This window comes from Osmerus mordax, chromosome 28 (assembly GCF_038355195.1).
Source record: "Osmerus mordax isolate fOsmMor3 chromosome 28, fOsmMor3.pri, whole genome shotgun sequence".
NCBI classification, from domain to species: Eukaryota; Metazoa; Chordata; class Actinopteri; order Osmeriformes; family Osmeridae; genus Osmerus; species Osmerus mordax.
In genome coordinates, this window is record NC_090077.1 from 6991735 (window position 1) to 7019612 (window position 27878).

The window sequence follows — 27878 nt, forward strand, 5'->3', positions numbered from 1 at the left end:
TGAACAGCTTGAAGCTGTGATGAAAGCCAAAATAGGGAAATACTAGGGGTGTAACAATATATCGTGGAACAATATATCGCAATACAATTTTTTTTACAATATGTATCGTAGAGTTATGCCAATATTTTTACAATACAACGTCCGTTTGATCCTATTGGTTGAGCTACCAGCACGCGACCTACTCTGCACCTGCGTCATGCGTGCATTCATTACATTCACAGAAATCGCTTGAACGGAGTTAACTAAATTGTATGTACAACAAAGAAAATTATTGAAAATGTTTTTTGGAAATAAATCTGTTCAGTGAATTTCAGTATAATTTAAAATGTTGTTCAAAATATCGTGATATGTATTGTATTGTACACCCAGTATCGTGATACGTATTGAATCGTGAGCTGAGTGTATCGTTACACCCCTAGGAAATACAGATGGCCCTTTTCTCATGCACTAAAGCCCCTCCTGTCACAAACGACTAACATTACCGGTAGTCTTGATGTCAACAATCTTAGCCTGGGCTCTGGGATTTCCATTTCAACTGCTGGTGCTACTGTTCAGGTTGTTAGACAACCCTGAATGTGCACAAACTACAGTTTATCTTCCACAGATACAACATGCAAGCTAATTCAGGAAAAAGGTCAAGAAAGCACACATAACAAACTCAAATACTGCACCCAGAATTCATGGAATTCAAGCAATCTCCACTACTACAAATATGTACCAATCATGAACACGGGACTTGAGATCAGAGACACAATAATGTTTAGAAATCTCACAAGCTTTATAAAAAAAGTAAATGCCTACTCTTGACAATACTGGAATAGTGAGCCAAGCTGCCTAATAGCAAAAAGGAAAACTTGTGGTCACTGACCGATATTGTTGGGACTCACATAAGTCTATGTGAGGTGCATAAAAACAACTGAAAGGTCCACCAGTTATCAAGCACCAAACATTACAGCTACACAAGCACCTAGCACCAGGATAATGAGATAATTATAGTTCTGTTTAATATCTAAAAAGGTAAAGTGCCAGAAGTTGATAAAGTAGCATAATTACCACAGCAAACAGTTATCCAACAAACTTGAGAAAAAACACCACACTTCACATTTCCTAAGAAGCACACCATTAGTCAAGATTAGTGTTCAGTGCTGTTTGTGATGTTCTCTTAAATGACAATCCACACCTAAACAAAATACCTAGAATGGCAGGGCATAGCTAAAAAATCTGAAAATCTTACACCACACTGATTGATAATAACAGCTAAAATTCCAATTACAGCCCAGTAAGGTCTACAATAGCCTTGATGAATATGGTGTCATCACGGATGTACGAGTTTTTGGAGTCCAGTTTGGAGAGTGGGCAGAAAAGTGGGCAGCCACTGGCAATGTTCATGTCACTGACCGGCCTCTGGAAGGAGGACGAGGAGATGTCGGGCCTGAAGGCATCAATGATGTGTTCTCGGTTGTTCTGGTCCAATAGCATAAGGGTTACCTTGACACAAAACCAGATCCGGTCATCAGAACATCAGACCTCAATCCTATCTATGTTATGCCAGGTGCTTGCGTTGTCTTGTCTTAAGAATTTCAGTGCCCAGTCTAACCTTGTGTTGTTCTGTGCATCTCACTTAAAAGACTTGAACTATCTGAATGAGTGTCCTGTTAGCTCATAAGCAGCCATATAAACTGTTGATGAACAATAGAGAATTCCGAGCTGACAAGGGTGTACTAGGTTAGCCTCACCTTCTGGTTGAAGGGCCACTTGAGGAGAGCATCACTGTGTCCCCTCATCACCACAAAGAACAAAGATAAGTGACTACTCCGGCCTGTCCCATCTCCATTCAGGTAGATGCGCAGACACATCTTGTAGCCATACTTACTGGTGTAGAACGCTGAAACGTGTTTGTTTATTAACTTTATGACATGGTCATGAAGATCTAAAGCATAATAAGGAACATGATGGGTTTGTGTATGTTACCTGGAGAGAACATTGCCGGCGCCCGTCCAGCCACAGCATCCTGTTTCTTCTTAGTGAAGTCAGAGATCTTCCAGACAAAGATACCATCGAAAGTGGCTGCGGACATCTCCCTCATCTTCCCCTCCATCTCCACGATGGATAGGTCCCTCAAGCCTACCGTCCTCTCCAGCTGACGCACCTGAAACAGACGTTTCAGACGTTGTTTGCTGTAACACAACTGAAAACAATTTCCCATAGCATTTAGTGTATGTTGGTGAACGTGTAGCTAAAATGATTTCATATCACTGATGATGACCGATCACCTTGTTGTTGAGGATCTCGATCTTGTCCTGGTCCAAGCGATGTTGACGATTGTAGGCCTCCATGTTGGTGCAGGAGCGCTCCATCTCTCGGTTGAGGACGCACACAATGTTCTCAAAGGTGCCCACTTTCAGCTCCAACTCCTGGCACCTCCGGCTGAGCTCTGCCACCTTGGTCTTCTCACTGTGAAGCTGTAACTCCAGTGCTGCACCCACAGCGCTAGGCAGCGGAGTAAATGAGGTGCCCAGGGCGGGGGCGCAGGCTCCCTGCACAGGGTTGCCCCCACTCAGCTCACCCAGCTTGGACTCCAGTTCCCTTAGAGACTCGTGCAGCTCGTGGAGCTTGTGACTGGCCACCTCTAGGGTCTGAGGCTGCAAGCTCTCCAGGCTAACCTTGATACCCATGATGAAGTGCAAGAGCATGTTCAAGTGTTCGTAAGAACATGCACGTTCGTGGTCGTTGATCTTCTCCTTTTCCACCTTGGGAAAAGAGTTGAAAGACATGAACACACACATAGACATGAGTAAAAACATGAAACATTTTGTTACATTATTCAATGTCTCTATGTAGTACTGTGGATGGCTTCTACAGCATGGTTAATGATAATAATAATGATGATTTTAAAAAGTAACTTACAGACATATCGCAGCCAACAACATGAAATCTGCAAGGTGCTCTGAATTTACTGCAGAACTTAATATGGTCCATGTACTACAAGAAAATAAAACGATGACTAGTGAACAAGCACCAAATGCTAATAGTTATATGTCAATCCTGTATAATGAATGTTTCAGTCAAGATCATTGTAGCATGCTTGCCTTTTCTCTGGGTATCTTTTTCTTTGCGCAGCCTTCACAAATCATGGGGTACTTTGGACAAATTTGATCATGAGCCTAGAAAACACATCTAAATCAGTCTATATATGACAATATCCACTTCATACAAAAAATAAAACGATGCGCATAGCTTCCTTTTACCTTTATGTTTTTGAAATGAAAAGGTTCCTTGCAGTACTTGCAGTTGAGAGTCCTCTCTGGACATTCGCGGTCATTGTGGCGCTCCAGTTCATTAGACCTCATGAGCTCTTTACATGAGTGACAGAGGATGATCATGAAGTCACACTTGCCCTCATGGTTCAGCTACAGAAGATAGAATCACAAACATTGTTCATGAGACATAGTATGGAGGACCAAACCTGCCATATTGAGAAATGAATGAATGAATAAATAAATATTGACATCAATGCATAAATACATAAATAAAAAGAATACATGCATCAATTAAAACCTAAGTAATGTAATTGTGAGGGGTCAGGTGGAATACAGGGTCCGGGGGCACCCTCTCCTGGGAGGTAGGCCTAAGGACGCTTAATTGATGGGATCAAGTAAACAGGTGTAACTCATATTCTTGATTGTGCTTGCTTTAAAAGGTCCCGATTAGATGAAGGAGGGGAGAGTGGAGCCGGAGAATGACTGTTGCAATGGCGGTTGAGGGACCGCCTGAGAATTGTCCAATTACTTATATTCCTTGTTTGACACAAAGTGTTTATTTTGCCCGTTTTGACTACCTAGTACGGCAGTGTGTCTATTAGTGTTCTGGCTCCACTGAAAAGAAAAAAATATAACTGAAGTGTTGATGCAACTGTCCGTCTCAGCGTCTCAATTTTGCTGTCCTGCACCTGGGGGGGAACGTACTCGGTGACGGAGGGGACGAATCGTCACATAATGTATTAATTTATGAGTGAGGAAATATTAAACAATTATAGATAAATAGTTCACTTTACAACCAATATTTCTATATTCATTCATTTATTTATTTATGTATTTATTCATCCCAATATGTTAATTAGATGTGCCAATCAAATAGGCGGTATTTGACACACCATCATTTTCAACACGTTGTATTCGATTATGTTAGCCTTACATCCAAGAAAAGAAACATATTTCTGTCATGGACGGAATAAAGAGAACAACTGCCAGTCTCAAAGAGACTGCAGACCTCTCTCCTCTGGCCCCTCTCATGCAGGTGTTATCGTCCCTGCTGGTCAGAGGATGTATTGTATTTATATTAATAACTTACATTGAACTTCGGTTTTAGCATAAATCAATAGTGTTTAACATCATTAGCATTGCATCATTATGTAGGGAGAACCTTATCACAAAATATGGTATTTTTAAATGATCAAAGTAGCTGGCCAGACCCACATTTATGCCATAATCAAGAGAGAGAAAAAGAGAGAATTTCTCGGTTTCATTTCATGGACATTTAGATTTTACATTTTTTTGTTGCACAAATCAGTTCAAGCACACCCAACTAGGACCCGCTGTGAGTGAGTAGATGACCACGAAAAGTAGCTTGCCAAGCTAGTATCCCTCTGTGTTGAAGTTGTTGAAATAACGGAAGTAGATAGCCCTGGGGTAAAATAAAAAAACTTTAAAACGCATACATCTGCAAATACTGTTGATTTTATGTTCATTATAGTTATTTTTTTTAGGTAATTCCTCAATATCCCCAAGAATAACTATTTGACCATATTCCAGAAAAATAAACCACCAATTAATTCAAACTCCAGAAGCATGTCACTCATGTTCAAATCCCATTGGTTTACGGAATTGATCTATTGCGAAGCCACGCCCCAAAACGGCTTTGACCAATCCTACTTTAACTACCAGTCACTACTTGAAGGTCGTTAAGGCACAAAATGCCATACGGAACATACAAATCCGATAGCAAGTAGGCTACCCCAGGGGCCAGTTGTTCAAAAAGTTTACTCTAGATCTGAATTATCTGGATTTAGAAATCCCATTTTTTGCTATCCAGGATCAGGTAATCCATTTTAAATTGGTACTGGTTTTTCAAAGCAACATTGGATTGGATCACCCTGATCCAGATACAAACTTTTCAAGATTACCAAATTCGGATTCCCAGTGTTGTAAATGGGACTACGTATAACAATGTAGGCCAATGTAGTAGGCTAGCCAAGTAAAGGACACGTTCAATAGCCATCATCTGACCCACAAACAAATATACATTCTTCACAAATACAATGTTAATATTTAGAACATGTGTTTCAAAATCAGAAAAGGGATAAATATTCAATAGTTAACTAAATTAAATAACTTTCAGAGTTTGTCTTCAGTTGTGGAGAGACCAGCTTTTTGAAGCTCTCCTTTTAGCATGCGGATCTCAAGTTTGGAAAGTGTGAATTGTTCCTCTGCCAGACTAATCTGTACGTCCGCTCTTTCAGTTTCTCTTTTAAGAAGTGACTTATGGGCATCATCATAATAATATTTGTTTGGCAAAGAACGCTTCCAGCCTCTTTTCTGACCTCCTGTGCTAATTACTAGTGGCTCCACTGTTATTGAAGATCCACCTTCTTCATCAGTAACAGGGCTGAAATCCAGAATAATTGTTTCCTCTGTATTAGGAAGAACTGGCTTGCTTCCCTCTGCAATTATGGGCGCGCCGTCCGCTACAACCCCTTGAATCCCATCCAAATCCAGTTTTCACCTCCAATAATGTCCAGAACTACATTATTAGTTCTTCAGCTTCCGAAGGAAGTACATCCTCTGTTGTGCTTTCTTGATGCAGGGAGCTGATGTTCAGTTCCCACTTGAGGTCCTGGGAGAGGATAGTGCCCAGGAAGCGGAAGGACTCCACAGTGTTGACTGGGGAGTCACACAGGGTGATGGGGGTGAGTGGGGCTGTGTTCTTCCTGAAGTCCCCAACCATCTCCATTGTCTTAAGAGCATTGAGCTCTAAGTTGTTCTGGCTGCACCAGGTCACCAGGTTGGCCGCTTCCCACCTATAATCAGACTCGTCTCCACCAGAGATGAGCCCAATAAGGGTAGTGTCGTCCGCAAACTTCAGGAGTTTGACGGACGGATGACTGGAGGTCCAGCTGTTGGTGTACAGGGAGAAGAGCAGAGGAGAAAGGATGCAGCCCTGAGGTGATCCGGTGCTGATGGACCAGGAGTCAGAGACTTGTGTTCCCAGCTTAACGCACTGCTTCCTGTCAGACAGGAAGTCTGTGATCCACCTGCAGGTGGAGTCGGGCACGTTCAGCTGGGAGAGCTTGTCCTGAAGCAGGGCGGGGATGATGGTATTGAAGGCAGAGCTGAAGTCCACAAACAGGATCCTGGCATAGGATGCTGGGGAGTCCAGGTGCTGTAGGGTGAAGTGGAGGGCCATGTTAACTGCATCGTCCACAGACCTGTTGGCTCTGTAAGCAAACTGCAGGGGGTCCAGCAGAGGGTCTGTGATGGATTTAAGGTGTGCCAGCACCAGGCGCTCGAAAGACTTCATTACCACAGAGGTCAGGGTGACGGGTCTGTAGTCATTATGTCCTGTTGGCCTTGGCTTTTTGGGCACAGGGATGATGGTGGAGGACTTGAGACAGGCTGGCACATGGCATGTCTCAAGGGAGGTGTTAAAGATGTAGGTAAACACCGGAGACAGCTGGTCAGCGCAGTGCTTGAGGGTGGCTGGAGAGACAGAGTCCGGCCCAGCTGCTTTGCGGGGATTCTGCCTCTTGAAAATTCTGTTAACTTCACCCTCCTGAATGGAGAGAGTCGTCACTGTAGAGGGGGGGAGGTGGGAGCCCTCCTGGGTGGGAAGGGGTAGTTCAGGACTGTCCAATTGTCTTTCAAATCTGCAGTAGAAGTCATTCAGGTCGTTGGCCAGGCGGGAGTCGTTAGTGGAGTGGGGGGCTCTGGGCTCGTAGTTGGTAATCTGCCTGAGCCCTCTCCAGACAGAAGCAGAGTCGTTTGCAGAGAATTGGTGTTTTAGTCTCTCCGAGTACAGTCGTTTAGCCTCCCTCACCGCCTTGCTAAACCTGTTCTTCCGACTCCTTGAAACTGTCTTTGTCCCCACTCCTAAACGCGACCTCTTTAGCTGACCTCAACCTTCTGAGTTTAGCTGTAAACCAGGGTTTGTCGTTGTTGTAGCTCACCCTGGTGCGTGTTGGTATACAGCAGTCCTCACAGAAGCTGATGTATGATGTCACAGCCTCTGTGAGCTCATCCAGACTATTGCTAGCAGTCGTGAACATGTCCCAGTCAGTGCAGTCCAAGCACGCCCGCAGATCCTCCATAGCTTCACTGGTCCACTGTTTTGATGTCCTCACAGCAGGCTTACAGCGCTTTAGCTTCTGCCTGTATGCAGGAATCAGGTGGACCATGGCGTGGTCAGAGTGACCCAGTGCTGCTTGGGGGACCGCATGGTATGCTTTGCTGATTGTAGAGTAGCAGTGATCCAAGGTGTTTCCTTCTCTGGTAGGGCATTTGATGAATTGTCTATATTTTGGGAGTTCTTGAGTGAGATTGCCTTTGTTAAAGTCGCCTAGCACAATAACCAAGGAATCCGGATTTTCATGCTCCACACTCAGTATCTGGCTAGCGAGCACACGTTGAGCCTCGTTGACGCTAGCCTGCGGAGGCATGTAGACGCCAACCAGAATGAATGATGCAAACTCTCGTGGCGAGTAAAAAGATCTACAGTTAATAAAAAATGATTCCAGATCAGGAGAACAGTGCTGCAGAATCACTGTCACATCTTCACACCAGCCACTGTTAATATAAAAACAAATACCACCGCCTTTCGTTTTGCCAGAGAGCACAGGGTCACGATCCGCTCTCAGCAGTTTGAAACCTGCTAGCTGTAGCGCGGAGTCTGGGATCAGTTCACTCAGCCATGTCTCCGTAAAGCACAAAACGGAAGATGAATGAAAGTCACTGCTTTTCCACACCAGAAGTTGAAGTTCGTCCAGTTTGTTGCTCAGTGAACGCACGTTGGAGAGAAATATCCCTGTAACGCTGTGCGTGCCCCACGCCAATGGAGTCGCACCAGAGCACCGGCTCGTTTGCCTCTCCTACGACGCTTCGCTGCTAGGACAAAGCCGAGGGTGGCTTTGACTATAATTCCCACTAATTCTGCCGCTGGAAGCAGAAAAGTGGGAAATAAATCCACAGGAGTTGTAGTCCTGATGTTTAGAAGTACTTCTCTTGTTAGAGATCAAGTTCTCTCAGCCACAAACTCCCCAAATACAGACAATTCATCAAATGCCCAACCAGAGAAGGTAACACTCTGGATCACTGCTACACCACAGTCAGTAGAGCCTACTACGCTGTCACTGGGACACTCAGACCATGCCATGGTCCACATGATTCCTGCGTACAGGCAGAAACTAAAGCTCTGTAAACCTGCTGTGAGGACATCAAAACAGTGGACCAGTGAGGCTATGGAGGGTCTGCGGGCATGCTTGGACTCTACTGACTGGGTTATGTTCACGACTGCTACTGTAGGGGGTTAAATATTGTCCAAACAACCAAAACAAATTCCCCTATGGTTTAAAGGAAGATGGGAAATTGAACAGTGTATTAGCATGAACCAAATAATGCAAATACAAATAGAATTACAGTTATTTGACTCTATGGGTTAAATCAGAGCAAGAATGGTCAAAGTAAGGTTAAAATGAAATACGCATTTAATAACATTGCAAATGAATTAAATCAATTACAAGGCAAACATGTTACAAAATGAAGGATTTAAATCTGACTCTACCATGATCATTGTAAATCAGAGAGAAAGCAAGAGTAGGACAGTAGGACGGGAGAACTGAGGAGAAAGGTCTCAGGAGATGAAGAATCCACAGAACAATGCATAACAATTCCCTTTATACACAAGGACAACCAGTCAGACTACATCTTTTGATGTTTCAAAACCCATTGAAACTTCCCTGCTGTATGACTATGTTAAGCCTGTGTTCTGCTCCTCTCTTTCACCAATCGTCTCTGGAGGAGGGGATCCCTCACTGATTTGCTCCTCCCAAGGTTTTTTCAATTTTTTCTCCAGCAGTGAGTTTTTCTGGGAGTTTTTCCTTGTCTTCCTTGAGGGTTTAGGTTGGTTGAGGGGCAGTTCTATGGGCGTATGTGAAGCCCTCTGTGACATGCTTGCGTGTAAAAAGAGCTATACAAATACGTTTTGATTTGATTTTGATTTGATCTTGAATGGGGTGTGAGAGCCATCAAGTTGAGACCGTCCAGAAACTCCAGACTTTAACATATGAGAGGTGGGGGCAGGTTTGACACCCAGCCTTACACTACAAATAGTCTGGATGAACTCACAGAGACTGTGACGTCGCACATCAGCTCAAATCCATCACAGACCCCCTCCTGCATCCCCTGCAGTAACATGGCCCTCCACTTCACCCTACAGCCCTGGACTCCCCAGCATCCTACGCTAAGATCCTGTTTGTGGACTTCAGCTCTACCTTCAACACCATCATCCCCGCCCTGCTTCAGGACAAGCTTTCCCAGCTGAACGTGCCCGACTCCACCTGCAGGTGGATCACAGACTTCCTGTCTGACAGGAAGCAGCATTTTTTTCACCTATCAAATTCGAGCCAAAATAATTTGAGGCAAAACAATTCTGATTGCAACATCCGGAATACCAAGGATAGGTAGAGCAATTGAGCAATAGAGAAGAGAAAACGCATGATGACTACCAGGGAAAACAACCATGCTTCGGTGAGTCTGATGTGATCAAATCTTGAGGCTCGATTGCTCTACCTAGCCTATATTTAGGCTCGAATTTTAGCAACCTGAATTTTATTTTACATTGAAATATATTCATAGGAGAATTTGGTGTTGTTCACATTTCAATATTAAGTATTCAAAGCCTTTTTAAAATGCACTGATTTGCTTCCATAGATCCCCCCCCCCCCAAAAAAAAAAAAATAAATAAAAAGATTCATAGCAGTTTCAAGAAAGATGGGAAAGTGAATGTTGAAGCACAAACATGTTGAAGAACATGTTTGTGCTTCAAGGAGAAAAAACGGTATGTATTTTGTGTTATGAGGCGATGACGGTCGTTAAAGAGTACAATCTCTGTCGGCATTTTGACACCAAACAGAGATAAATATGCCAAATTTAGCCTCCAAGAAAAACAGCAGGTTGTCCAAGAATTAAAAGGCAGACTGCAATCGCAACAGAATATGTTAAAAAAAGCTACAGCTAAAACATTGTTACGTCGTAGTTGGACCTTTTGAGGGCAACCATAATGCTGATGTGGCCCTCTGTGAAAATGTGTTTGAACCCCTGCTCTAGGTACACCACACTAAAGGTAGAATCATGGACTCAAAAGGAAAAAAATTCACTGTTGGGGTAACCCACGCACTGCTGGAGGGTGTTTGGTGCCATTATTCCTCAATAACAATTCTCAATTCTACCAAAGGTGGGGAGCTCAATAACAAAAGGAAAAAAGACATTTGGCTCCAAATCACCCAGAATGTTAATGCCATGGGGTCTGGCCAGAAGAGGACCATGGAGCAAGAGAGATTTAGATGGAAGAATCTGAAGGCAAGGGCAACAAAGGACCATGCTGAAGCAAAAAACATCCAAACAGGAAATAAGCCCTTTAGAAGAGGTGATTACACAGATGTAGTTCTGGACATTATTGGAGGTGAAAACTGGATTTGGATGGGATTCAAGGGGTTGTAGCGGACGGCGAGCCCATAATTGCAGAGGGAAGCAAGCCAGTTCTTCCTAATACAGAGGAAACAATTATTCTGGATTTCAGCCCTGTTACTGATGAAGAAGGTGGATCTTCAATAACAGTGGAGCCACTAGTAATTAGCACAGGAGGTCAGAAAAGAGGCTGGAAGCGTTCTTTGCCAAACAAATATTATTATGATGATGCCCATAAGTCACTTCTTAAAAGAGAAACTGAAAGAGCGGACGTACAGATTAGTCTGGCAGAGGAACAATTCACACTTTCCAAACTTGAGATCCGCATGCTAAAAGGAGAGCTTCAAAAAGCTGGTCTCTCCACAACTGAAGACAAACTCTGAAAGTTATTTAATTTAGTTAACTATTGAACATTTATCCCTTTTCTGATTTTGAAACACATGTTCTAAATATTAACATTGTATTTGTGAAGAATGTATATTTGTTTGTGGGTCAGATGAACCTGCCAAAGACAATGATGGTGCACTTCTACTCAGCCATCATTGAGTCCATCCTCACCTCCTCCATCACCGTCTGGTACGCTGCTGCCACTGCCAAGGAAAAGAACAGGCTGCAGCGTATCATCCGCACTGCTGAGAAGGTGATTGGCTGCAACCAGCCTACCCTCGAGGACCTGCACACCTCGAGGACCCTGAGGCGAGCGAGGAAGATTGTGGCCGACTCCTCCCACCCTGGACACTCCGTTTCAGTCACTCCCCTCCGGCAGAAGGCTGCGGTCCATCAGGACCAATACCTCATGCCACAAAAACAGTTTCTTCCCTTCTGCTGTTGGCCTCTTCAACAAGGCCAAGGGACCACACTGACTCTAATGACTTCCTGCTTAAAACACACTGCTTTTTGCACTGCATTACAAAAATTGTATCTTGTACATTTGTATTTTTTTGTAATATTTGTATTTTTATATTGTAAATTACGGCAACTTATATTTTATTTTATATTTTATTTAATTCTAATTCCACTTAGTATTGCTAGTTTATGTGCCCTTAGTATAGATAGTCCACATAATTTAAATTTTAGGTCCCTATATGTTTATTGTATGCACCTTCCTGCCAAAGCAAATTCCTTGTCTGTGAAAACTTTCATGGCGAATAAATCCCATTCGGATTCTGATTCTTCTGATTCTGAGATTGCCTTTGTTAAAGTCACCGAGTACGATAACCAAAGAATCCGGATTTGCTCGCTCCACACTCAAAATCTGGTCGGCGAGCATGCGTTGGGCCTCTTTAACCTGAGGACCCGGCCGCAAGTACACTCCTCCCAGAATGAGCAACGCAAATTCGTGAGGCAAGTAGAAAGGTTTACAGTTTATAAAAAATTATTCCAGATCAGGGGAACAATGTTGTAGAATCACTGTCACATCTACACACCAGCCACTGTTAATGTAAAAACAAATACCACCTCCTTTCGTTTTGCCGGAGAGTGCTGTGTCCCAATCAGCTCTCAGGAGTTGAAAGCCTGGCAGTTGTAACGCGGCGTCCGGGATCAAATCACACAGCCATGTCTCCGTGAAGCACAAAACCGAAGATGACAGAAAGTCTCTGTTTTCACCATCAGTAGCTGAAGTTTGTCCATTTTGTTGCACAGTGAATGTACGTTGGAGAGGAAAAAACTTGGAATCACTGTTCGGATCCCACGCCAACAGCACTCACTGAAACATCCAAGGTGGAGACTTGAAATAAAAACGTACAAATAAATCTATTGTGTCTACACAATACTGTTTCAACAGATTGCCTAGATATAATTTGAAATGATAGTTAGTTGTTTCCACTTCTGTTGTCGAAGCAAACAGGATCGACTTAGGTGGGTAACGTTACAGCTTAGCAACCAAACCATCGTGTTTCAACTCAGCTTCAATTAGCTATCTTGCTAACTAATTTTAAAAAACAAACAAAGATCTGGACAAACATGCATCGTGAATTATATATTTACATGACACAGGTTATTTATTCGAATGAAACACAGTGAGGAACATAAAATAACGTTAGCCCCATTGCCAATAAACTAAATCATCACACATTCTACCTATGCTAGATACAGGATACGTTAGCATTGGTAATAACTGTTAGCGACAAAATCATACTACAGCTTGCAGTTGTGATGAACATAAAGTCGGAACAGCACCTCTTTTCAGCAACAGCTTCATAGCAAATCCTGCTTTACATTGTCCCAGGTTTTCAAAACTGTCCTCTGTGAAATGGTTAGAGCAAATGTGTAATTGAGGGTCGAACTGCACAGGGATCTTCTCATAGACAAAGATCACAGCCCGTCGAGTGTTTGGTTCCTTGGGAAGACTCTGAAAAGTGTCAGCATTCCCTGTACAGCCTGGAACACTGCATTTACGACTGAGTCCATTTTCAATATCCTTGAAAAACATTCTTCTTTGTAATTCCGTGGAAGTACCTTGAGTTTGACACGTGACCTAGAGTTTATAGGCCTTGATTGTTTTAATTGAATACAAGCTTAAGCTCATCAGCAATTTGATGTTTAATGGGTGTGTGTTTGAAGGACCAATTACACAGCCATTTTATTCAGCATTGACATGGCAGGTATTGTCCATCGCCACCACCACTTTTGGAGGAGAGGATACCATCAAAGGGTGTACGTTGAACATCCAAAACAACTGGACCAATACACCACTGAGGAACTTTATGCTCGGTTTCGCTTCTTTGGGAATGCTGATAGTAAGTACATTGCAGACCTTGTCAGGCCAAAACTTCAACGCAGAACCCGAAGGAGTCACAGTCTGTCTGTGGAAGAACAGGTCCTCATTGCTCTGTGCTTGTATGCATCTGGGACTTTCTACCAAGTTGTTGGTGACAATATGGGAGTGGACACATCAACTGTTAGTGATGTGGTAAAATCTGTGTCTACTGCATTGGCCAACCTGGTCAATCAATTTGTTTAATTTCCCTAGAGATGCCCAGATTGGCCTTAACAAACGTACATTTTTTCTTTTGGGAAACATGCCAAATAATATTGGAGTTATCGACTGCACTCATGTGCATACAAGAACCTCATGAGAGGGAGTGGGAGTACGTCAACCGAAAAGGGAGTCACAGCATCAACATCCAACTTGTGGGCGACCCTGATCTTATCATCACAAACTGTGCTGTGAAGTGGCCTGGGTCTGTCCATGATGCGTATATCCTGAGGGAGAGTGCTCTATACAGAGAGCTCCAAACAAGCCGACCGGATGGTATAATAGTAGGTGATAGTGTCTATCCCCTCCCACCATGGCTGATGACCCCTTTTCTGTCAGCAAACACACCTGAGCAGGCACGCTTCAACACTGCTCATTGCAAAACACGATGCGTGATTGAGCGTTTCAATGGAGTTCTGAAGAGACGCTTTGCATGCCTTAAGTACTTACGAGTGGCCCACGCAATATAATACTTGCCTGCATTGTCCTGCACAACATTGCTACCAGGCGCAATGTTCCTCTCTGTGATGACATTTATGATGCACCTGATCCTGTTGAAGACCAAGACCCACCTCTGGTGGTCTCTCAGAATGAGGGACTGACTGGACATGCAATAAGGGATGCAATTGTTAGAAATCACTTTTGTCTGGTTCATCTCTGATAATTGTGTACATTTCTTAATATACAGTGATGGATGTCAGTTCAAAATACAGATACTATTTTTGTTGACAGCTGTTTAGGAGATTCATTTATGGGGATTTATTTATAAGGCTTAATAAGTGGCCTAATGTCAGATTGATCTACTTTATCGGTAAACCATATCAAGGGCAAAATATAGTTTTATTTGACCAATTTCAAGTTTTATTACATTTTGTTGCTGAAATCCACCCTGAATCCACCCTTCTGCTGGGATCAGAATGATCTTGATTTTTTGGATCAAAGGTCCTACAAAAAAGTTTTGAACAACACATATTGAAGGTTTGATCCAGATCAAAACCAAGATTGGATTACGTGATCAAATCCAATTTCAGAATTTATTTTATTTTGACCAACCCACTTTCAGGATTTGATCCAATCCAAAGGCCGAAATCCGATCAGATCACTTCTGAAAAAACTGTCCCCAGGAGTTTAGAGGGGAGAGTCAATTTCCCCCTTTCCACAGCCCAAAATCCAAGAGTAAAACTGTGTGGTATGCCCCATTCTCAGCTGAATATCTTAAAGATCAACAAACATACTTTTCAACGTACTGTGTGGCTATTGTACCGTCTCTGAAGCCCTACGCTAGGTAGAGCTAGCTAGCTATTAAATGTGAGATTACATTCGCAAAACTGGATTTAAAAATGATGGTTACTATTTACTAGTATGATTAGGCCTACTTCTAATATTATCTTAATAGTATCTAGCTTTTAGAGCTCAATGTACTTAAACTGAAAATATGCAGTATAACACAACAGTTTAGGATAAAATAAATATAATATTTTATAAATATATAACTGTTGTGTTATATAATAATACCCCTCCCTGAGTCACCACCTTACCGTGGTAAGAGGGGTTTGCGTGTCCTAATGATCCTGGAAGCTAGGTTGTCGGGGGCTTTATGCCCCTGGTAGGGTCACCAAAGGCAAACAGGTTCCAGGCGAAGGACCAGACAAAGAGTGGCTCAAAAACCTACCATGAAGAAAAAGAACAATGGTTCCCAGTTGCCCCTGCCCGGAAGCGGGTCACCGGGGCCCCCCCTGGAGCCAGGCCCGGGGGTGGGCTCGATGGCGAGCGCCTGGTGGCCGGGCCTTTTCCCATGGGGCCCGGCGGCGGCCGAAGGCGGGGGCCTTGGCGGTCCGATCCTCGGCTGCAGAAGCTAGCTCTAGGGACGTGGAACGTCACCTCGCTGGCGGGAAAGGAGCCTGAGCTGGTGCGCGAGGTAGAGAGGTTCCGGCTAGATATAGTCGGCCTCGCCTCACCGCACAGCATCGGCTCCGGAACCAGTCTCCTTGAGAAGGGCTGGACTCTCTTCCACTCTGGAGTTGCCCTCGGTGAGAGGCGTCGAGCTGGGGTGGGAATACTTGTTTCCCCTTGGTTCGGCGCCTGTACATTGGGGTTCACCCCGGTGGACGAGAGGGTAGCCTCCCTCCGCCTTCGGGTGGGGGGACGGGTCCTCACAGTTTGTGCTTGCGCACCAAACGTCAGCGCAGAGTACCCACCCTTTTTGGAGTCTCTGGGGGGGGGTGCTGGAAAGCACTCCTCCCGGAGATGCCCTCGTCCTCCTGGGGGACTTCAATGCTCATGTGGGCAATGACAGTGAAACCTGGAGGGGCGTGATTGGGAGTAACGGCCCCCCCGATCTGAACCCAAGCAGCGTTTTGTTGTTGGACTTATGTGCTAGACACGGCTTGTCCATAACGAACTCCATGTTCAAGCATAAGGATGTCCATATGTGCACTTGGCACCAGTACACCCGAGGTCTCAGTTCGATGATAGACTTTGTAGTCGTGTCATCGGATCTGAGGCCGAATATCTTGGACCCTTGGGTGTGGAGAGGGGCGGAGCTGTCAACTGATCACCACCTGGTGGTGAGTTGGCTACGATGGTGGGGGAAGACGCCGGTCAGGCCTGGCAGGCCCAAACGTAATGTGAGGGTCTGCTGGGAACGGCTGGCAGAATCCCCTGTCAGAAGGAGCTTCAACTCCCACCTCCGGGAGAGCTTCGATAATGTCTCGGGGGGGGGGGGGGGGGGTCATTCTCCCCCCCCCCCCGAGACGGCCCATTCGGACATTGAGTCCGAATGGGCCATGTTCCGGGCCTCCATTGTTGAGGCGGCTGACCGGAGCTGCGGCCGCAAGGCGGTTGGTGCATGTCGCGGCGGCAACCCTCGGACTGATATGTACCGGCAGGCCAACCCGAAGGCAGCTTTGGCTGTCGCGGAGGCAAAAACCCGGGCGTGGAAGGAGTTCGACGAGGCCATGGAGAATGACTTCCGAACAGCTTCGAAAAGGTTCTGGACCACCATCCGGCGACTCAGGAGGGGGAAGCAGTGCACTGTCAACGCTGTATATGGTGGGGATGGTGCGCTGCTGACCTCGACGGGGGACGTCCTGGATCGGTGGAAGGAATACTTTGAAGACCTCCTTAATTCCACCAACACGCTTTCCGACGTGGAGGAAGAGTCTGGGGACATCGGGGGGGGGGGGCCCTTCTATCTCTGGGACTGAGGTCGCCGAGGTGGTTAAAAAGCTCCGCGGTGGCAGGGCCCCTGGGTGGATGAGGTCCACCCAGAGTTCCTTAAGGCTCTGGATGTTGTAGGTCTGTCTTGGTTGACACGACTCTGCAACATCGCGTGGACATCGGGGACAGTGCCTCTGGACTGGCAGACCGGGGTGGTGGTTCCCCTCTTTAAAAAGGGGGACCGGAGGGTGTGCTCCAACTTTAGGGGGATCACACTCCTCAGCCTCCCTGGGAAAGTCTATTCAGGGGTTCTGGAGTGGAGGGTCTGTCGGATTGTCGAACCTCGGATGCAGGAGGAGCAATGTGGTTTTTGTCTTGGCCGTGGAACTGTGGACCAGCTCTACACCCTCGGCAGGGTCCTGGAGGGTGCATGTGAGTTCACCTCACCAGTCTACACGTTTTGTGGATTTGGAAAAGGCGTTCGACCGTGTCTCTCGGGGGCTCATGTGGGGGGTGCTCCGGGAGTATGGGGTACCGGATTCCCTGATCGGGGCTGTTTGGTCCCTGTACGACCGACCGGTGCCAGAGTTTGGTCCGCATTGCCGGTAGTAAGTCGAACTTGTTCCCAGTGAGGGTTGGACTCTGCCAGGGCTGCCCTTTGTCACCAATTCTGTTCCTAATTTATATGGACAGAATTTCTAGGCGCAGCCAGGGCGTTGAGGGGGTCTGGTTTGGTGACCTCAGGATCGGGTCGCTGCTTTTTGCGGATGATGTGGTCCTGTTGGCTTCATTGGGCCGTGACCTTCAGCTCTCACTGAAGCGGTTCGCAACCAAATGCGAAGCGGCTGGGATGGGAATCAGCACCTCCAAATCTGAGGCCATGGTTATCGACCCGGAAAAGGGTGGAGTGCAATCTCCGGGTCGGGGAGGAGATCTTGTCCCAAGCGGAGGAGTTCAAGTATCTCGGGGTCTTGTTCACGAGTGAGGGAAGGATGGAGCGTGAGATCAACAGTCGGATTGGTGCGGCGTCCGCAGTGATGCGGGCTCTGCATCGGTCCGTCGTGGTGAAGAAGGAGCTGAGTCGAAAGGCGAAGCTCTCCATTTACTAGTCGATCTACGTTCCTACCCTCACCTATGGTCACGAACTGTGGGTAGTGACCGAGAACGAGATTGCGAATACAAGCGGCCGAAATTAGTTTTCTCCGCAGGGTGTCCGGGCTCTCCCTTAGAGATAGGGTGAGAAGCTCGGTCATCCGGGAGGGGCTCAGAGTAGAACCGCTGCTCCTCCGCGTCGAGAGGGGCCAGTTGAGGTGGCTCGGGCATCTGATAAGGATGCCTCCCTGGTGAGGTGTTCTGGGCATGTCCCACTGGGAAGAGGCCCCGGGGAAGAGCCAGGACACGCTGGAGGGACTATGTCTCTCGGCTGGCCTGGGAACGTCTCGGGTTCCCCCAGGAAGAGCTGGTGGAAGTGGCCGGGGAAAGGGAAGTCTGGGCCTCCCTGCTTAGGTTGCTGCCCCCGCGACCCGACCCCTGGAAAAGCGGCAGATGATTGATGGATGGATATAATAATAAAATATAATAATTTGTCAACTGTTCATTAGAGTGACGGGAACGGGAAAAAAACGATTCCTGTGTCTGGTGGTTTTGGTGTACAGTAATCCCTCGTTTATCGCGGGGGTTACGTTCCGAAAATGACCCGCGATAAGCGGGGAAACAAAAAATTGTTTTTTTTACAATTAGCAACTATTACATGTATACAAATACAGTGACTCACGTGTAGGCCGTTTCACTGCTCTTCAGACTGGGCCGCTGCATCCTGACTGCGCTCTGCAGTGTTCTCTTCTTCTGAAGCCCGCGGTGCAGGTGTGTTTGTTCGGGAGAAGAACATAGTGATAGGCAGCTGTTGTCGCTCTTTTTTCTTCTTTGCAAAAAGATCCTTGTACACCGACATGCCACCATCGATTACGTTGGAGAACTGTAATGAACGGCTCATCAAAGGGTCCCATTCCTCAGCTACTCGCTTAAGTTCAGTGGCCATTCGCACCATGGTTGCTAAGCGACCAAGCGTTAGTCCTTCCTCCTCATCTCTCGTGTCCTCTTCTCCCTCTTCTCTTTCATCGTCGCTTTGTGGCTTTGTCATTTCTGCCAGCTCTGCATCGGTCAGCGGCTGTGCGTCTCCATCAATCAGGGCGTTTATGTCATCCGGACTCATGTCATTAAAGCCGTCTCCTCCAATCTGTTTAGCCAGATTCACAGCTGTTTCTACGGCAGAGTGGTGGACCTCGTCAAGCGAGCCTCCGGTTGCGTTTTGCACTGCCTCTGGCCATAGTTTTTTCCAGCAGGCCTTCAGAGTTTCATTCGTTTCCAAAATAAGGCAGTCTCATCCATGTTAAAAACTTGTTCGGGCTTATATCCCCCTTCCTCAATGATCGCCTTGAATTTATTGTTCACGAAGGCTTCTGCCTCAGCGGTATCCGCAGACGCCATCTCACCGTGCAGACAAACATTTTTAAGTCCAAAGCGTTTCTTAAACTTTTCAAACCAGCCCTTGCTTGCATTAAATGCGCTTGGCACTTTGTCAGCAGCACTTGCTGGGGGCCTGGCATCCTCTCCCACTGTGTCAGCAGCACTTGCTGAGGGCCCGGCATCCTCTCCCTCTTCCCCGTCACTGACAGCAAAGTTTTCATACAGCATTCTCGCTTTTGTGCAGATAACGTTTGTATCCAGGGTTATGTTTTTTTCCTGCAGTCATTAATCCACAGAGCTAATGCCGTCTCCATCCGTACCATGGTCTTGTTGCGGACAGTTACAACCCTTTTTGCATTCGTATTAAAATTGACTGCTGCTGTCGTCCTTATGTTTTTTTCCTCCTTCTTTATGTAACGAACGGAAGATTCATTGATTCCGTAATGGCGAGCAACGGCTGCATAGCTTTTACCTTCCCTTAGCATGTCCAGAAGTTTAACTTTATCTGAGATAGGTAGCATCTTCCGCCGTTTGGGCCCATCCGCAGGTGCTTTTGTCGGTCCAGGCCGTTTCGTCGACATTTTGGGTTTAGGAGATGTTCGAAATTACAAGATAATTTGGCCAACTTAATGTAAATTTGCTAAGCTGTTTTATGTACGTACACATAACTGCACGAGACGACAAAATGATAGCACAATTCGTAGCATGTTTTGATACAAGAAGCGGGAGTGAGTTTTTAGCGAATCAGAATGCAGAGCACAATGCACCAAAAAAAATGCATTATGAAAATCCGAGAAATAGCGAATCCGCGATAAGTGAACCGCGAAGTGGCGAGGGATCACTGTACAGAGATCTGTAGCGCCTGCCAGAGGGAGTGGGAACAGATTATGTCCAGGGTGTGAGGGGTCTGCAATGATTTTCCCTGCCTGTTTCCTGGCTCTGGAGGTGTACAGGTCCTGGATGGTGGGCAGGTCGGCACCAATAATAATTTCTGCAGACCTGACTTTCCGTTGTAGTCTGTTCCTGTCTAGTTTAGTGGCCGATCTAAACCAGACAGTGATGGATGTGCAGGGAACAGACTCAATGACTGCAGTGTAAAACTGGATCAGCAGCTCCTGAGGCAGGTTGTACTTCCTGAGCTGGCGCAGGAAGTACATCCTCTGCTGGGCCTTTTTGATGACTGTTTTGATGTTTGGCTCCCACTTCAGGTTCTGGGAGATTGTGGAACCCAGTAACCTGAAGGATTCCACAGCAGACACAGTGATGTTCAGTATCATTTCCACAGTTTTGAGTTCAACTCCAGGTTGTAGCAACTGCACCACAGGGCCAGCTGTTCAACTTCCCTCCTGTATGCAGACTCATCTCCATCTCAGATGAGGCCGATGATTGTTGTGTCGTCTGCAAATTTCAGGAGCTTAACAGACAGGTGTCCTGAGGTGCAGTCGTTTGTGTACAGAGAGAAGAGCAGTGGGGAGAGCACACATCCCTGGGGGGCACCAGTGCTGACTGTCCGGGTGCTGGATGTAATTTATCCCAGCCTCACCTGCTGCTTCTTGTCTGTCAGGAAGTTTGTAATCCACTGACAGGTGGAGGCAGGCACAGTTAGCTGGGTGAGTTTGGTGAGGAGGACTTCTGGGATGATGGTGTTGAACGCTGAGCTGAAGTCCACAAACAGCATCCTTGCATACGTCCCTGGGGAGTCGAGGTGTTGCAGGATGTAGTGCAGTCCCATGTTTACTGCATCATCCACTGACCTATTAGCCCGGTAGGCAAACTGCAGAGGGTCCAGCAGGGGGCCTGTGATGACCTTCAGGTGGGAGAACACCAGTCTCTCAAAGGACTTCATGACCATAGACGTCAGGGCGACGGACCTGTAGTCATTCAGTCCAGTGATGGAGGGTTTCTTGGGAACCGGGATGATGGTGGAGCGTTTGAAGCAGGAGGGGACTTCACACAGCTCCAGAGATCTGTTGAAGATCTGTGTGAAGATGGGGGCCAGCTGGTCAGCACAGACTTTCAGACAGGAGGGTGACACACCGTCTGGGCCTGGAGCCTTCCTGATCTTCCGTCTCTGAAAGAGCTGACACACATCTTCTTCACAGACTGTCAGTGCCAAGGGGTAGTTAGGAGGGAGGTGATAGCAGGGGGTGCAGTTTATTGGGTGAAGTCTGAGTTGGAGTGGGGTGTGGATGTGGGGTGATCAAACCTGCAGAAAAAATCATTCAGATTGTCGGCTAGTTGAGGGTTCTCTGCAGTGTGGGGGGACGGTTTCCTGTAGTTGGTGATATCCTGCACTGACGCAGGATCGTTGGATGAGAACCGGTTTTTAAGCCTTTCAGAGTTAGGTGGTGATTGATGAAGCAGCATTGGATTAGCATTATAGACAGGGCTCTACGCTAATGTTTTCACCAAGGAGTACATGTGCTTCTAAATGAACAAATTAAGGAGCAAACAAAGAAATTCAGGAGCAGTGTTCTTTTTATTGTATTCGTTTATTAAACATAACTTAACACAGGGGCGTCGTTAGACCATTTTTACAGGGGCACGTGCCCAGTATAAATCTGCTGTGTCCCAGTAAAATCTAAAGTTTGAGTTTTAACAATATACTTTATTAGTCAGTGCATTAATTAAGGTTGATAATCCCGAAAAAAATAAACGCAATATCCCAATCAACGCATGTAAAATCAAAGCAGTTTAACCGAAAACACAAAGCTTGCATTAACTATAGATGTCCCTGCCAAAGCTGATATCAAACTTGAACCTGAACTGTTATATAGTGGGTTAAGCGAGGGGAGTTTCTATAGCCTAATAGTGCATTGTGCGCAACACGCTTGGAAGAAGGGATATGAATAGGGGCCTGTGCCCCAGTACAGTTTTATGTCTAACAATGCCACTGACTTAACAGTTAATGCTAGACAACTAGCAACTTTCACTCTGATAGAACTACAACAAATAGTTTAAGAAACATGTATATAGTTATAGTTAATATTTTAACTAAGTACTGGGACATTATAGACTATGTGAGCACGCCACGGATTAAAAGGCTTGGTAGTCAAAGCTAGGTAGACCAAGAGCCATATAAAAAGAGAGTTGGGAAACTTCCATAGACTTCCATTGTAATCGAAGAAGGCAGAAGTAAAGCGTGTCATTTGCGACCTATAGTCCCAAACATTGTATTTGTATAACATTCAACCCCATTCATGTTCAGTGTTACGAATCAAGTTAGCTGTTTTGAAAATAGTTTTAAAATAATGCAGTAATTTGATAAATTTACCAGCTAACTTGCTTCATCACACTGAACATGAATGGCGTAATAGTTTGTGAAAGTCCCAGAGAAACACAAATATAAGACGAGGCAAAATCCCAGATAATTTTGGAATCCCTGCCGGACGCATTTTTTTAGGTCTCGAAAAGAGGACGTCTGGTCACCCAAATTTTAGCCTATATAGCCAGCTTTACTTAAAGTTTATTGTAAGATATAGCTTGTTAGGGGTCAGAGACCCTTCAATCTGCAACAATGAATTGCAGATTGAAGGGTCCCCAATCGTCCAGCTAGCTGTCGACGCTCGGCAGGAATTTCAGGTCCACTCACTAAAAACAAACTTGGTTGCCTTGTATATTCTGTTCCATTTACCAAACTCCTTTCTTGTCTTAAATTGAGCTGGTGTGAGCTACAGTATGGTAGCCTAGCATAGCCATTTCTAGCTCTGCTTCACAATTGCTGCCTAGTGTTATAAGTTAATGTAATACATAAATGTTAATAAAGTATCAGACATATAGGCCTACATAATACAACACACCAGTAACCAATTGATATTATGTGTTAATATGTGCGTCATTATGCTATGTTCACATTGTGCAGTCGCGACTCCGTGACTTTCTTTCCATGTAAAATCAATGGTATGCTTCACTTCATCGCACTTTTGTTCCGTGTATTGACAAAAGCCCGTCACTCGCGCACTGTGCTCGTAAATTATTTTTCGAGTTCGCACATACCTATTTCTAGGCGCAAATGCGATTGAAATACTCGCACTGTAGAGCCCTGATAGATATCCAATGTTTTTTTTAATGGTACGATAAAGTTGTTTGTGACTATTGGCTTACTGTGTTTGGATCAGTCATACAATCGTTGCCTGCGACTGGCAGTTGAAATCTGCGTCTCTGTCCAAAAGTTAAAAAAAAATAAAAAATTCTCTACCCTTTATTTGTATGTTTATGATATAAATGTGGTTCTAGCCAGCTAATTTGATCATTTTAAAACAATATTTTGTGATAATGTTTGTAATGTTCGCCATACGTAACGCTAGCCGCAATGCTAATTTCCGCTATGTTAAACACTATTGACTTATGCTAAAACCGAAGTTCAAAGTAAATTAGCCAATTAATATAAATAGCCTTCAGTATCCTCCGACCAGCGGTGGCGCTAATACCTCGGATACACATGAAGATAGGGGCCTGAGGAGAGAGTTCCGGCTTGAGGGGCCTGAGGAGAGAGTTCCGGTTTAGAGGGGCCTGAGGAGGGAGCGCTGCAATTGGACCCTTCTCATTGGCTTACGTATATAAATGCAATGCATTCTCCGACCAGCGGTGGCGCTATTACCTCAGATACACGTGAAAAGAGGGGCCTGAGGAGAGAGGGGCCTGAGGAGAGAGTTCCGGTTTAGAGGGGCCTGGAGAGGGAGCGCTGCAATTGGACCCTTCTCGTGTTTTGTGGCTCAATGACGCATCGTGTTTTGCAATGAGCAGTGTTGAAGCGTGCCTGCTCAAGTGTGTTTGCTGAAAAGGGGTCATCAGAAAATTCTCTCCCCTTTAAGTGTATGTGGTTCTAGTCAGCTAATTTTATCATTTTACATTTATTTACATTTACATTTATTCATTTAGCAGACGCTTTTATCCAAAGCGACTTCCAAGAGAGAGCTTTACAAAGTGCATAGGTCACTGATCATAACAACAAGATAGCCAAAAAAACATCGCGATTTTAAAACAATATTTTGTGATAATGTTTGTAATGTTCGTCATACGTAACGCTAGCCGCAATGCTAATTGCCGCTATGTTAAACACTATTGACTTATGCTAAAACCGAAGTTCAATGTAAGTTAGCCTATTAATATAAATATCCTACAGTATCCTCCGACCAGCGGTGGCGCTAATACCTCGGATACACATGAAAAGAGGGGCCTAAGGAGAGAGGGGCCTGAGGAGAGAGGGGCCTGAGGAGAGAGGGGCCTGAGGAGGGGCCTGAGGAGAGAGTTCCGTTTAGAGGGGCCTGGAGAGGGAGCGCTGCTATTGAACCATTCTCGTGTTTTGTGCAGCCGGCCTCTGGCCTTTAGCTCTACAGTATCTAGCTTAATTTTACAGCAGTTAGATTAGTTTGTTGGTAATAGTAGCTCTAAAAGCTAGCTACTATTAAGATAATATTAGAAGTAGGCCTAATCATACTAGTAAATAGTAACCATCATTTTTTAATCCAGTTTTGCGAATGTAATCTCACATTTAATAGCTAGCTAGCTCTACCTAGTGTAGGGCTTCAGAGACAGTACAATAGCCACACAGTACATTGAAAAGTATGTTTGTTGATCTTTAAGATATTCAGCTGAGAATGGGGCATACCACACAGTTTTACTCTTGGATTTGGGGCTGTGGAAAGGGGGAAATTGACTCTCCCCTCTAAACTCCTGGAGCCAGTTGTTCAGAAGTGATCTGATCGGATTTCGGCTTTTGGATTGGATCACATCTTGAAAATGGGTTGGTCAAAATAAAAAAACTATTCTGAAAGTGGATTTGATCACGTAATCCAATCTTGGTTTTGATCTGGATAATACCTTCAATATTGTTCAAAACTTTTAAGTAGGACTGGGATACCTTTGATCCAAAAAATCAAGATCATTCTGATCCCAGCAGAAGGGTGTATTTCAGCAACAAAATGTAATAAAACTTGAAATTGGTCAAATAAAACTATATTTTGCCCTTGATATGGTTTACCGATAGAGTAGATCAATTTGACATTAGGCCACTTATTAAGCCTTATAAATAAATCCCCATAAATGAATCTCCTAAACAGCTGTCAACAAATATAGTATCTGTATTTTGAACTGACATTCATCACTGTATATTATTAAATGTACACAATTATCAGAGATGAACCAGTCAAAAGTGATTTCTAACAATTGCATCCCTTATTGCACGTCCAGTCAGTCCCTCATTCTGAGAGACCACTAGAGTTGGGTCTTGGTCTTCAACAGTATCAGGTGCATCATAAATGTCATCACAGAGAGGAACATGGTAGCAATGTTTTGCAGGACAATGCAGGCAAATATTATATTGCGTGGTTCCACTAGTAAGTACTTAAAGCATGCAAAGCGTCTCTTCAGAACTCCATTCAAACGCTCAATGACGCATCGTGTTTTGCAATGAGCAGTGTTGAAGCGTGCCTGCTCAAGTGTGTTTGCTGAAAAGGGGTCATCAGAAAATTCTCTCCCCTTTATGTGTATGTTTATGTGGTTCTAGTCAGCTAATTTTATCATTTTAAAACAATATTTTGTGATAATGTTTGTAATGTTCGTCATACGTAACGCTAGCCGCAATGCTAATTGCCGCTATTTTAAACACTATTGACTTATGCTAAAACCGAAGTTCAATGTAAGTTAGCCTATTAATATAAATATCCTACAGTATCCTCCGACCAGCGGTGGCGCTAATACCTTGGATACACATGAAAAGAGGGGCCTGAGGAGAGGTACATTTAGACTACAGATTGACATTCTGCACAACACCATAACATATAGGCTAGGCTAGGGCTACAAAACAGTGGCAGTGGCGGCCGGATTGAAATCAGTACTTTAGCTAGCTTATTAGCTTGTGATCGCGTTCACCACAGCGGGAAAGCGGGGAACAACATAAAGTTAGCAATAACAAAGCCCACCCATATAGAGGGAATATATGATTGGTCAATTTTACTGTAAATGGAAATTAGTCTTAAATTGAATTACTATTAATCGGCCCTCTGTAAATTCATAGCTGAATCACAGTGCTGCATTGCATTTTCCTCCCAACAACGGAGGCAGCAAAATTCTGATAGGGTGACAAAAGGGGATTTTTTTCATTTAACTCTTCACATTCCAACACAAACTGAATAGGCAGGATTGAAGGGTTTATTTCAGAAACATTGTCTTTAGATGAATTGATCAAATAAAATTAGAATAGATTACTTTTAAAATATATATTTTTAGAATATATTAGGCCCTCTCTGAGAGCCTAGAGGTCCCTAGTTCCCCACTGATTACCAACAATGGCCCTAATACGCCGTCGTACACGCTATGTAACAAAAAAGTTATAGTAGCAATAGTTACATTGTAGCAAGCGGCATTAAAAGACACAAAAACGTACCTCATATTCTTTAATGTTGCCTGTCCAAGTGCATCCCTCGTTTGGACAAACAGCTGACAGGGCCTCTACTTCTCTGCGAGCTGCATTATCTGGAAAAGCCTATGAGAAAAGAACCATGAAGTATGTGTAGGGAGTAGGGAGTCAGGTGGCTGAGCGGGTAGGGAACCGGGCTAGTAATCTGAAGGTTGCCAGTTCGATTCCCTGGCTGTGCCAAATGACATTGTGTCCTTGGGCAAGGCACTTCACCCTACTTGCCTCGGGGGGAATGTGCCTGTACTTAATGTAAGTCGCTCTGGGTAAGTCGCTCTGGATAAGAGTGTCTGCTAAATGACTAAATGTAAATGTATGTAGCCAGATATTTTTTGTGACTGTAAAATAAGGAGTTGAATCAATCAGTTTCTCCCAATTCAGCTACTTACACCGCCTTGCTTGAGTATGGATGTTGGATCCTCAAACAAGTCTTCCTTTATGCAAGAATTGCATTCCTGTGGTCCAGAACTAGAAATAGACCGGAAACATGCTTAGTATCATACCTGTGCCTGGTATTACACCTGCCTCACTCTCAGCTGTCACCAATTGGGCTAGCAACTGGTATGTCAACATATCACTGCAAATAATTAGCCAAGTAATTGTATTATTAAGCCTAGAAACTGTCTTTATTCATAATTGCATATTTCATCATCTTATTATGAAAGTTACTCGACTATGAAGGTTTTATGTGTTGAGTGAGCAGGTCCAGGTGAGAATTTCAACATTGTGTAACGAGTTACTGTTAGCCACAAACTAGGCTAGTCAAATTAGATAGCTTAAAGCAGAACTAAATACGAATTATAACCTAATGTCTGTTGCTACTTAAAAGATTGGCAGCGAATCCAAATGCACCCATGACCATGCCAAACTAGAGTGGTTTACTCACCTCACAATTTTATTGAAACAATATAAACAATAGCGATGACCGCATTGGGCTTGCAAAGGCCTTCTCAATATTTTAAGACAGGAATTACACAAATGCTTATCTTCGAGATTGTTTGCCAATATTTTTTTGGAGAACCCTGGTTTGTTGCCTTCCAACGAAGATGGTGGAGATGTCTCCTGTGCAGCCATTATTCAAGCAACAGAGTTAGCAAGCGAATTCCCCGAACATGCACGA

The 27878-nt window shown here is 44.8% G+C and overlaps 1 protein-coding gene across 1 annotated transcript; it reads right to left on the reverse strand.

Moving 5' to 3' along the window:
• Positions 1 to 801: 801 nt before the first annotated feature.
• On the reverse strand, positions 802 to 27832 carry LOC136938078 (TNF receptor-associated factor 2-like). Its single transcript, XM_067231306.1, has 11 exons — positions 27645 to 27832; positions 27148 to 27226; positions 26729 to 26827; positions 3249 to 3410; positions 3090 to 3164; positions 2908 to 2982; positions 2664 to 2750; positions 2274 to 2468; positions 1972 to 2149; positions 1737 to 1885; positions 802 to 1488 (listed from the first exon to the last, which is right to left on the reverse strand). Exons 1-11 carry the CDS (start codon positions 27830 to 27832, stop codon positions 1270 to 1272), a joined length of 1506 nt encoding a protein of 501 aa, XP_067087407.1. The 3' UTR covers positions 802 to 1269.
• Between the last annotated feature and the right edge of the window lie 46 nt (positions 27833 to 27878).

Excerpts from the sequence above, each read along its gene's own strand:
- LOC136938078 (XM_067231306.1), bottom strand. The coding sequence starts at position 27,832 with ATGGCTGCACAGGAGACATCTCCACCATCTTCGTTGGAAGGCAACAAA. Across the intron at positions 2,983-3,089 it reads AAAAGATACCCAGAGAAAAG|TACATGGACCATATTAAGTT; the intron begins GCAAGCATGCTA and ends ATTTTCTTGTAG. Across the intron at positions 1,489-1,736 it reads AGTGGCCCTTCAACCAGAAG|GTAACCCTTATGCTATTGGA; the intron begins GTGAGGCTAACC and ends TTTTGTGTCAAG.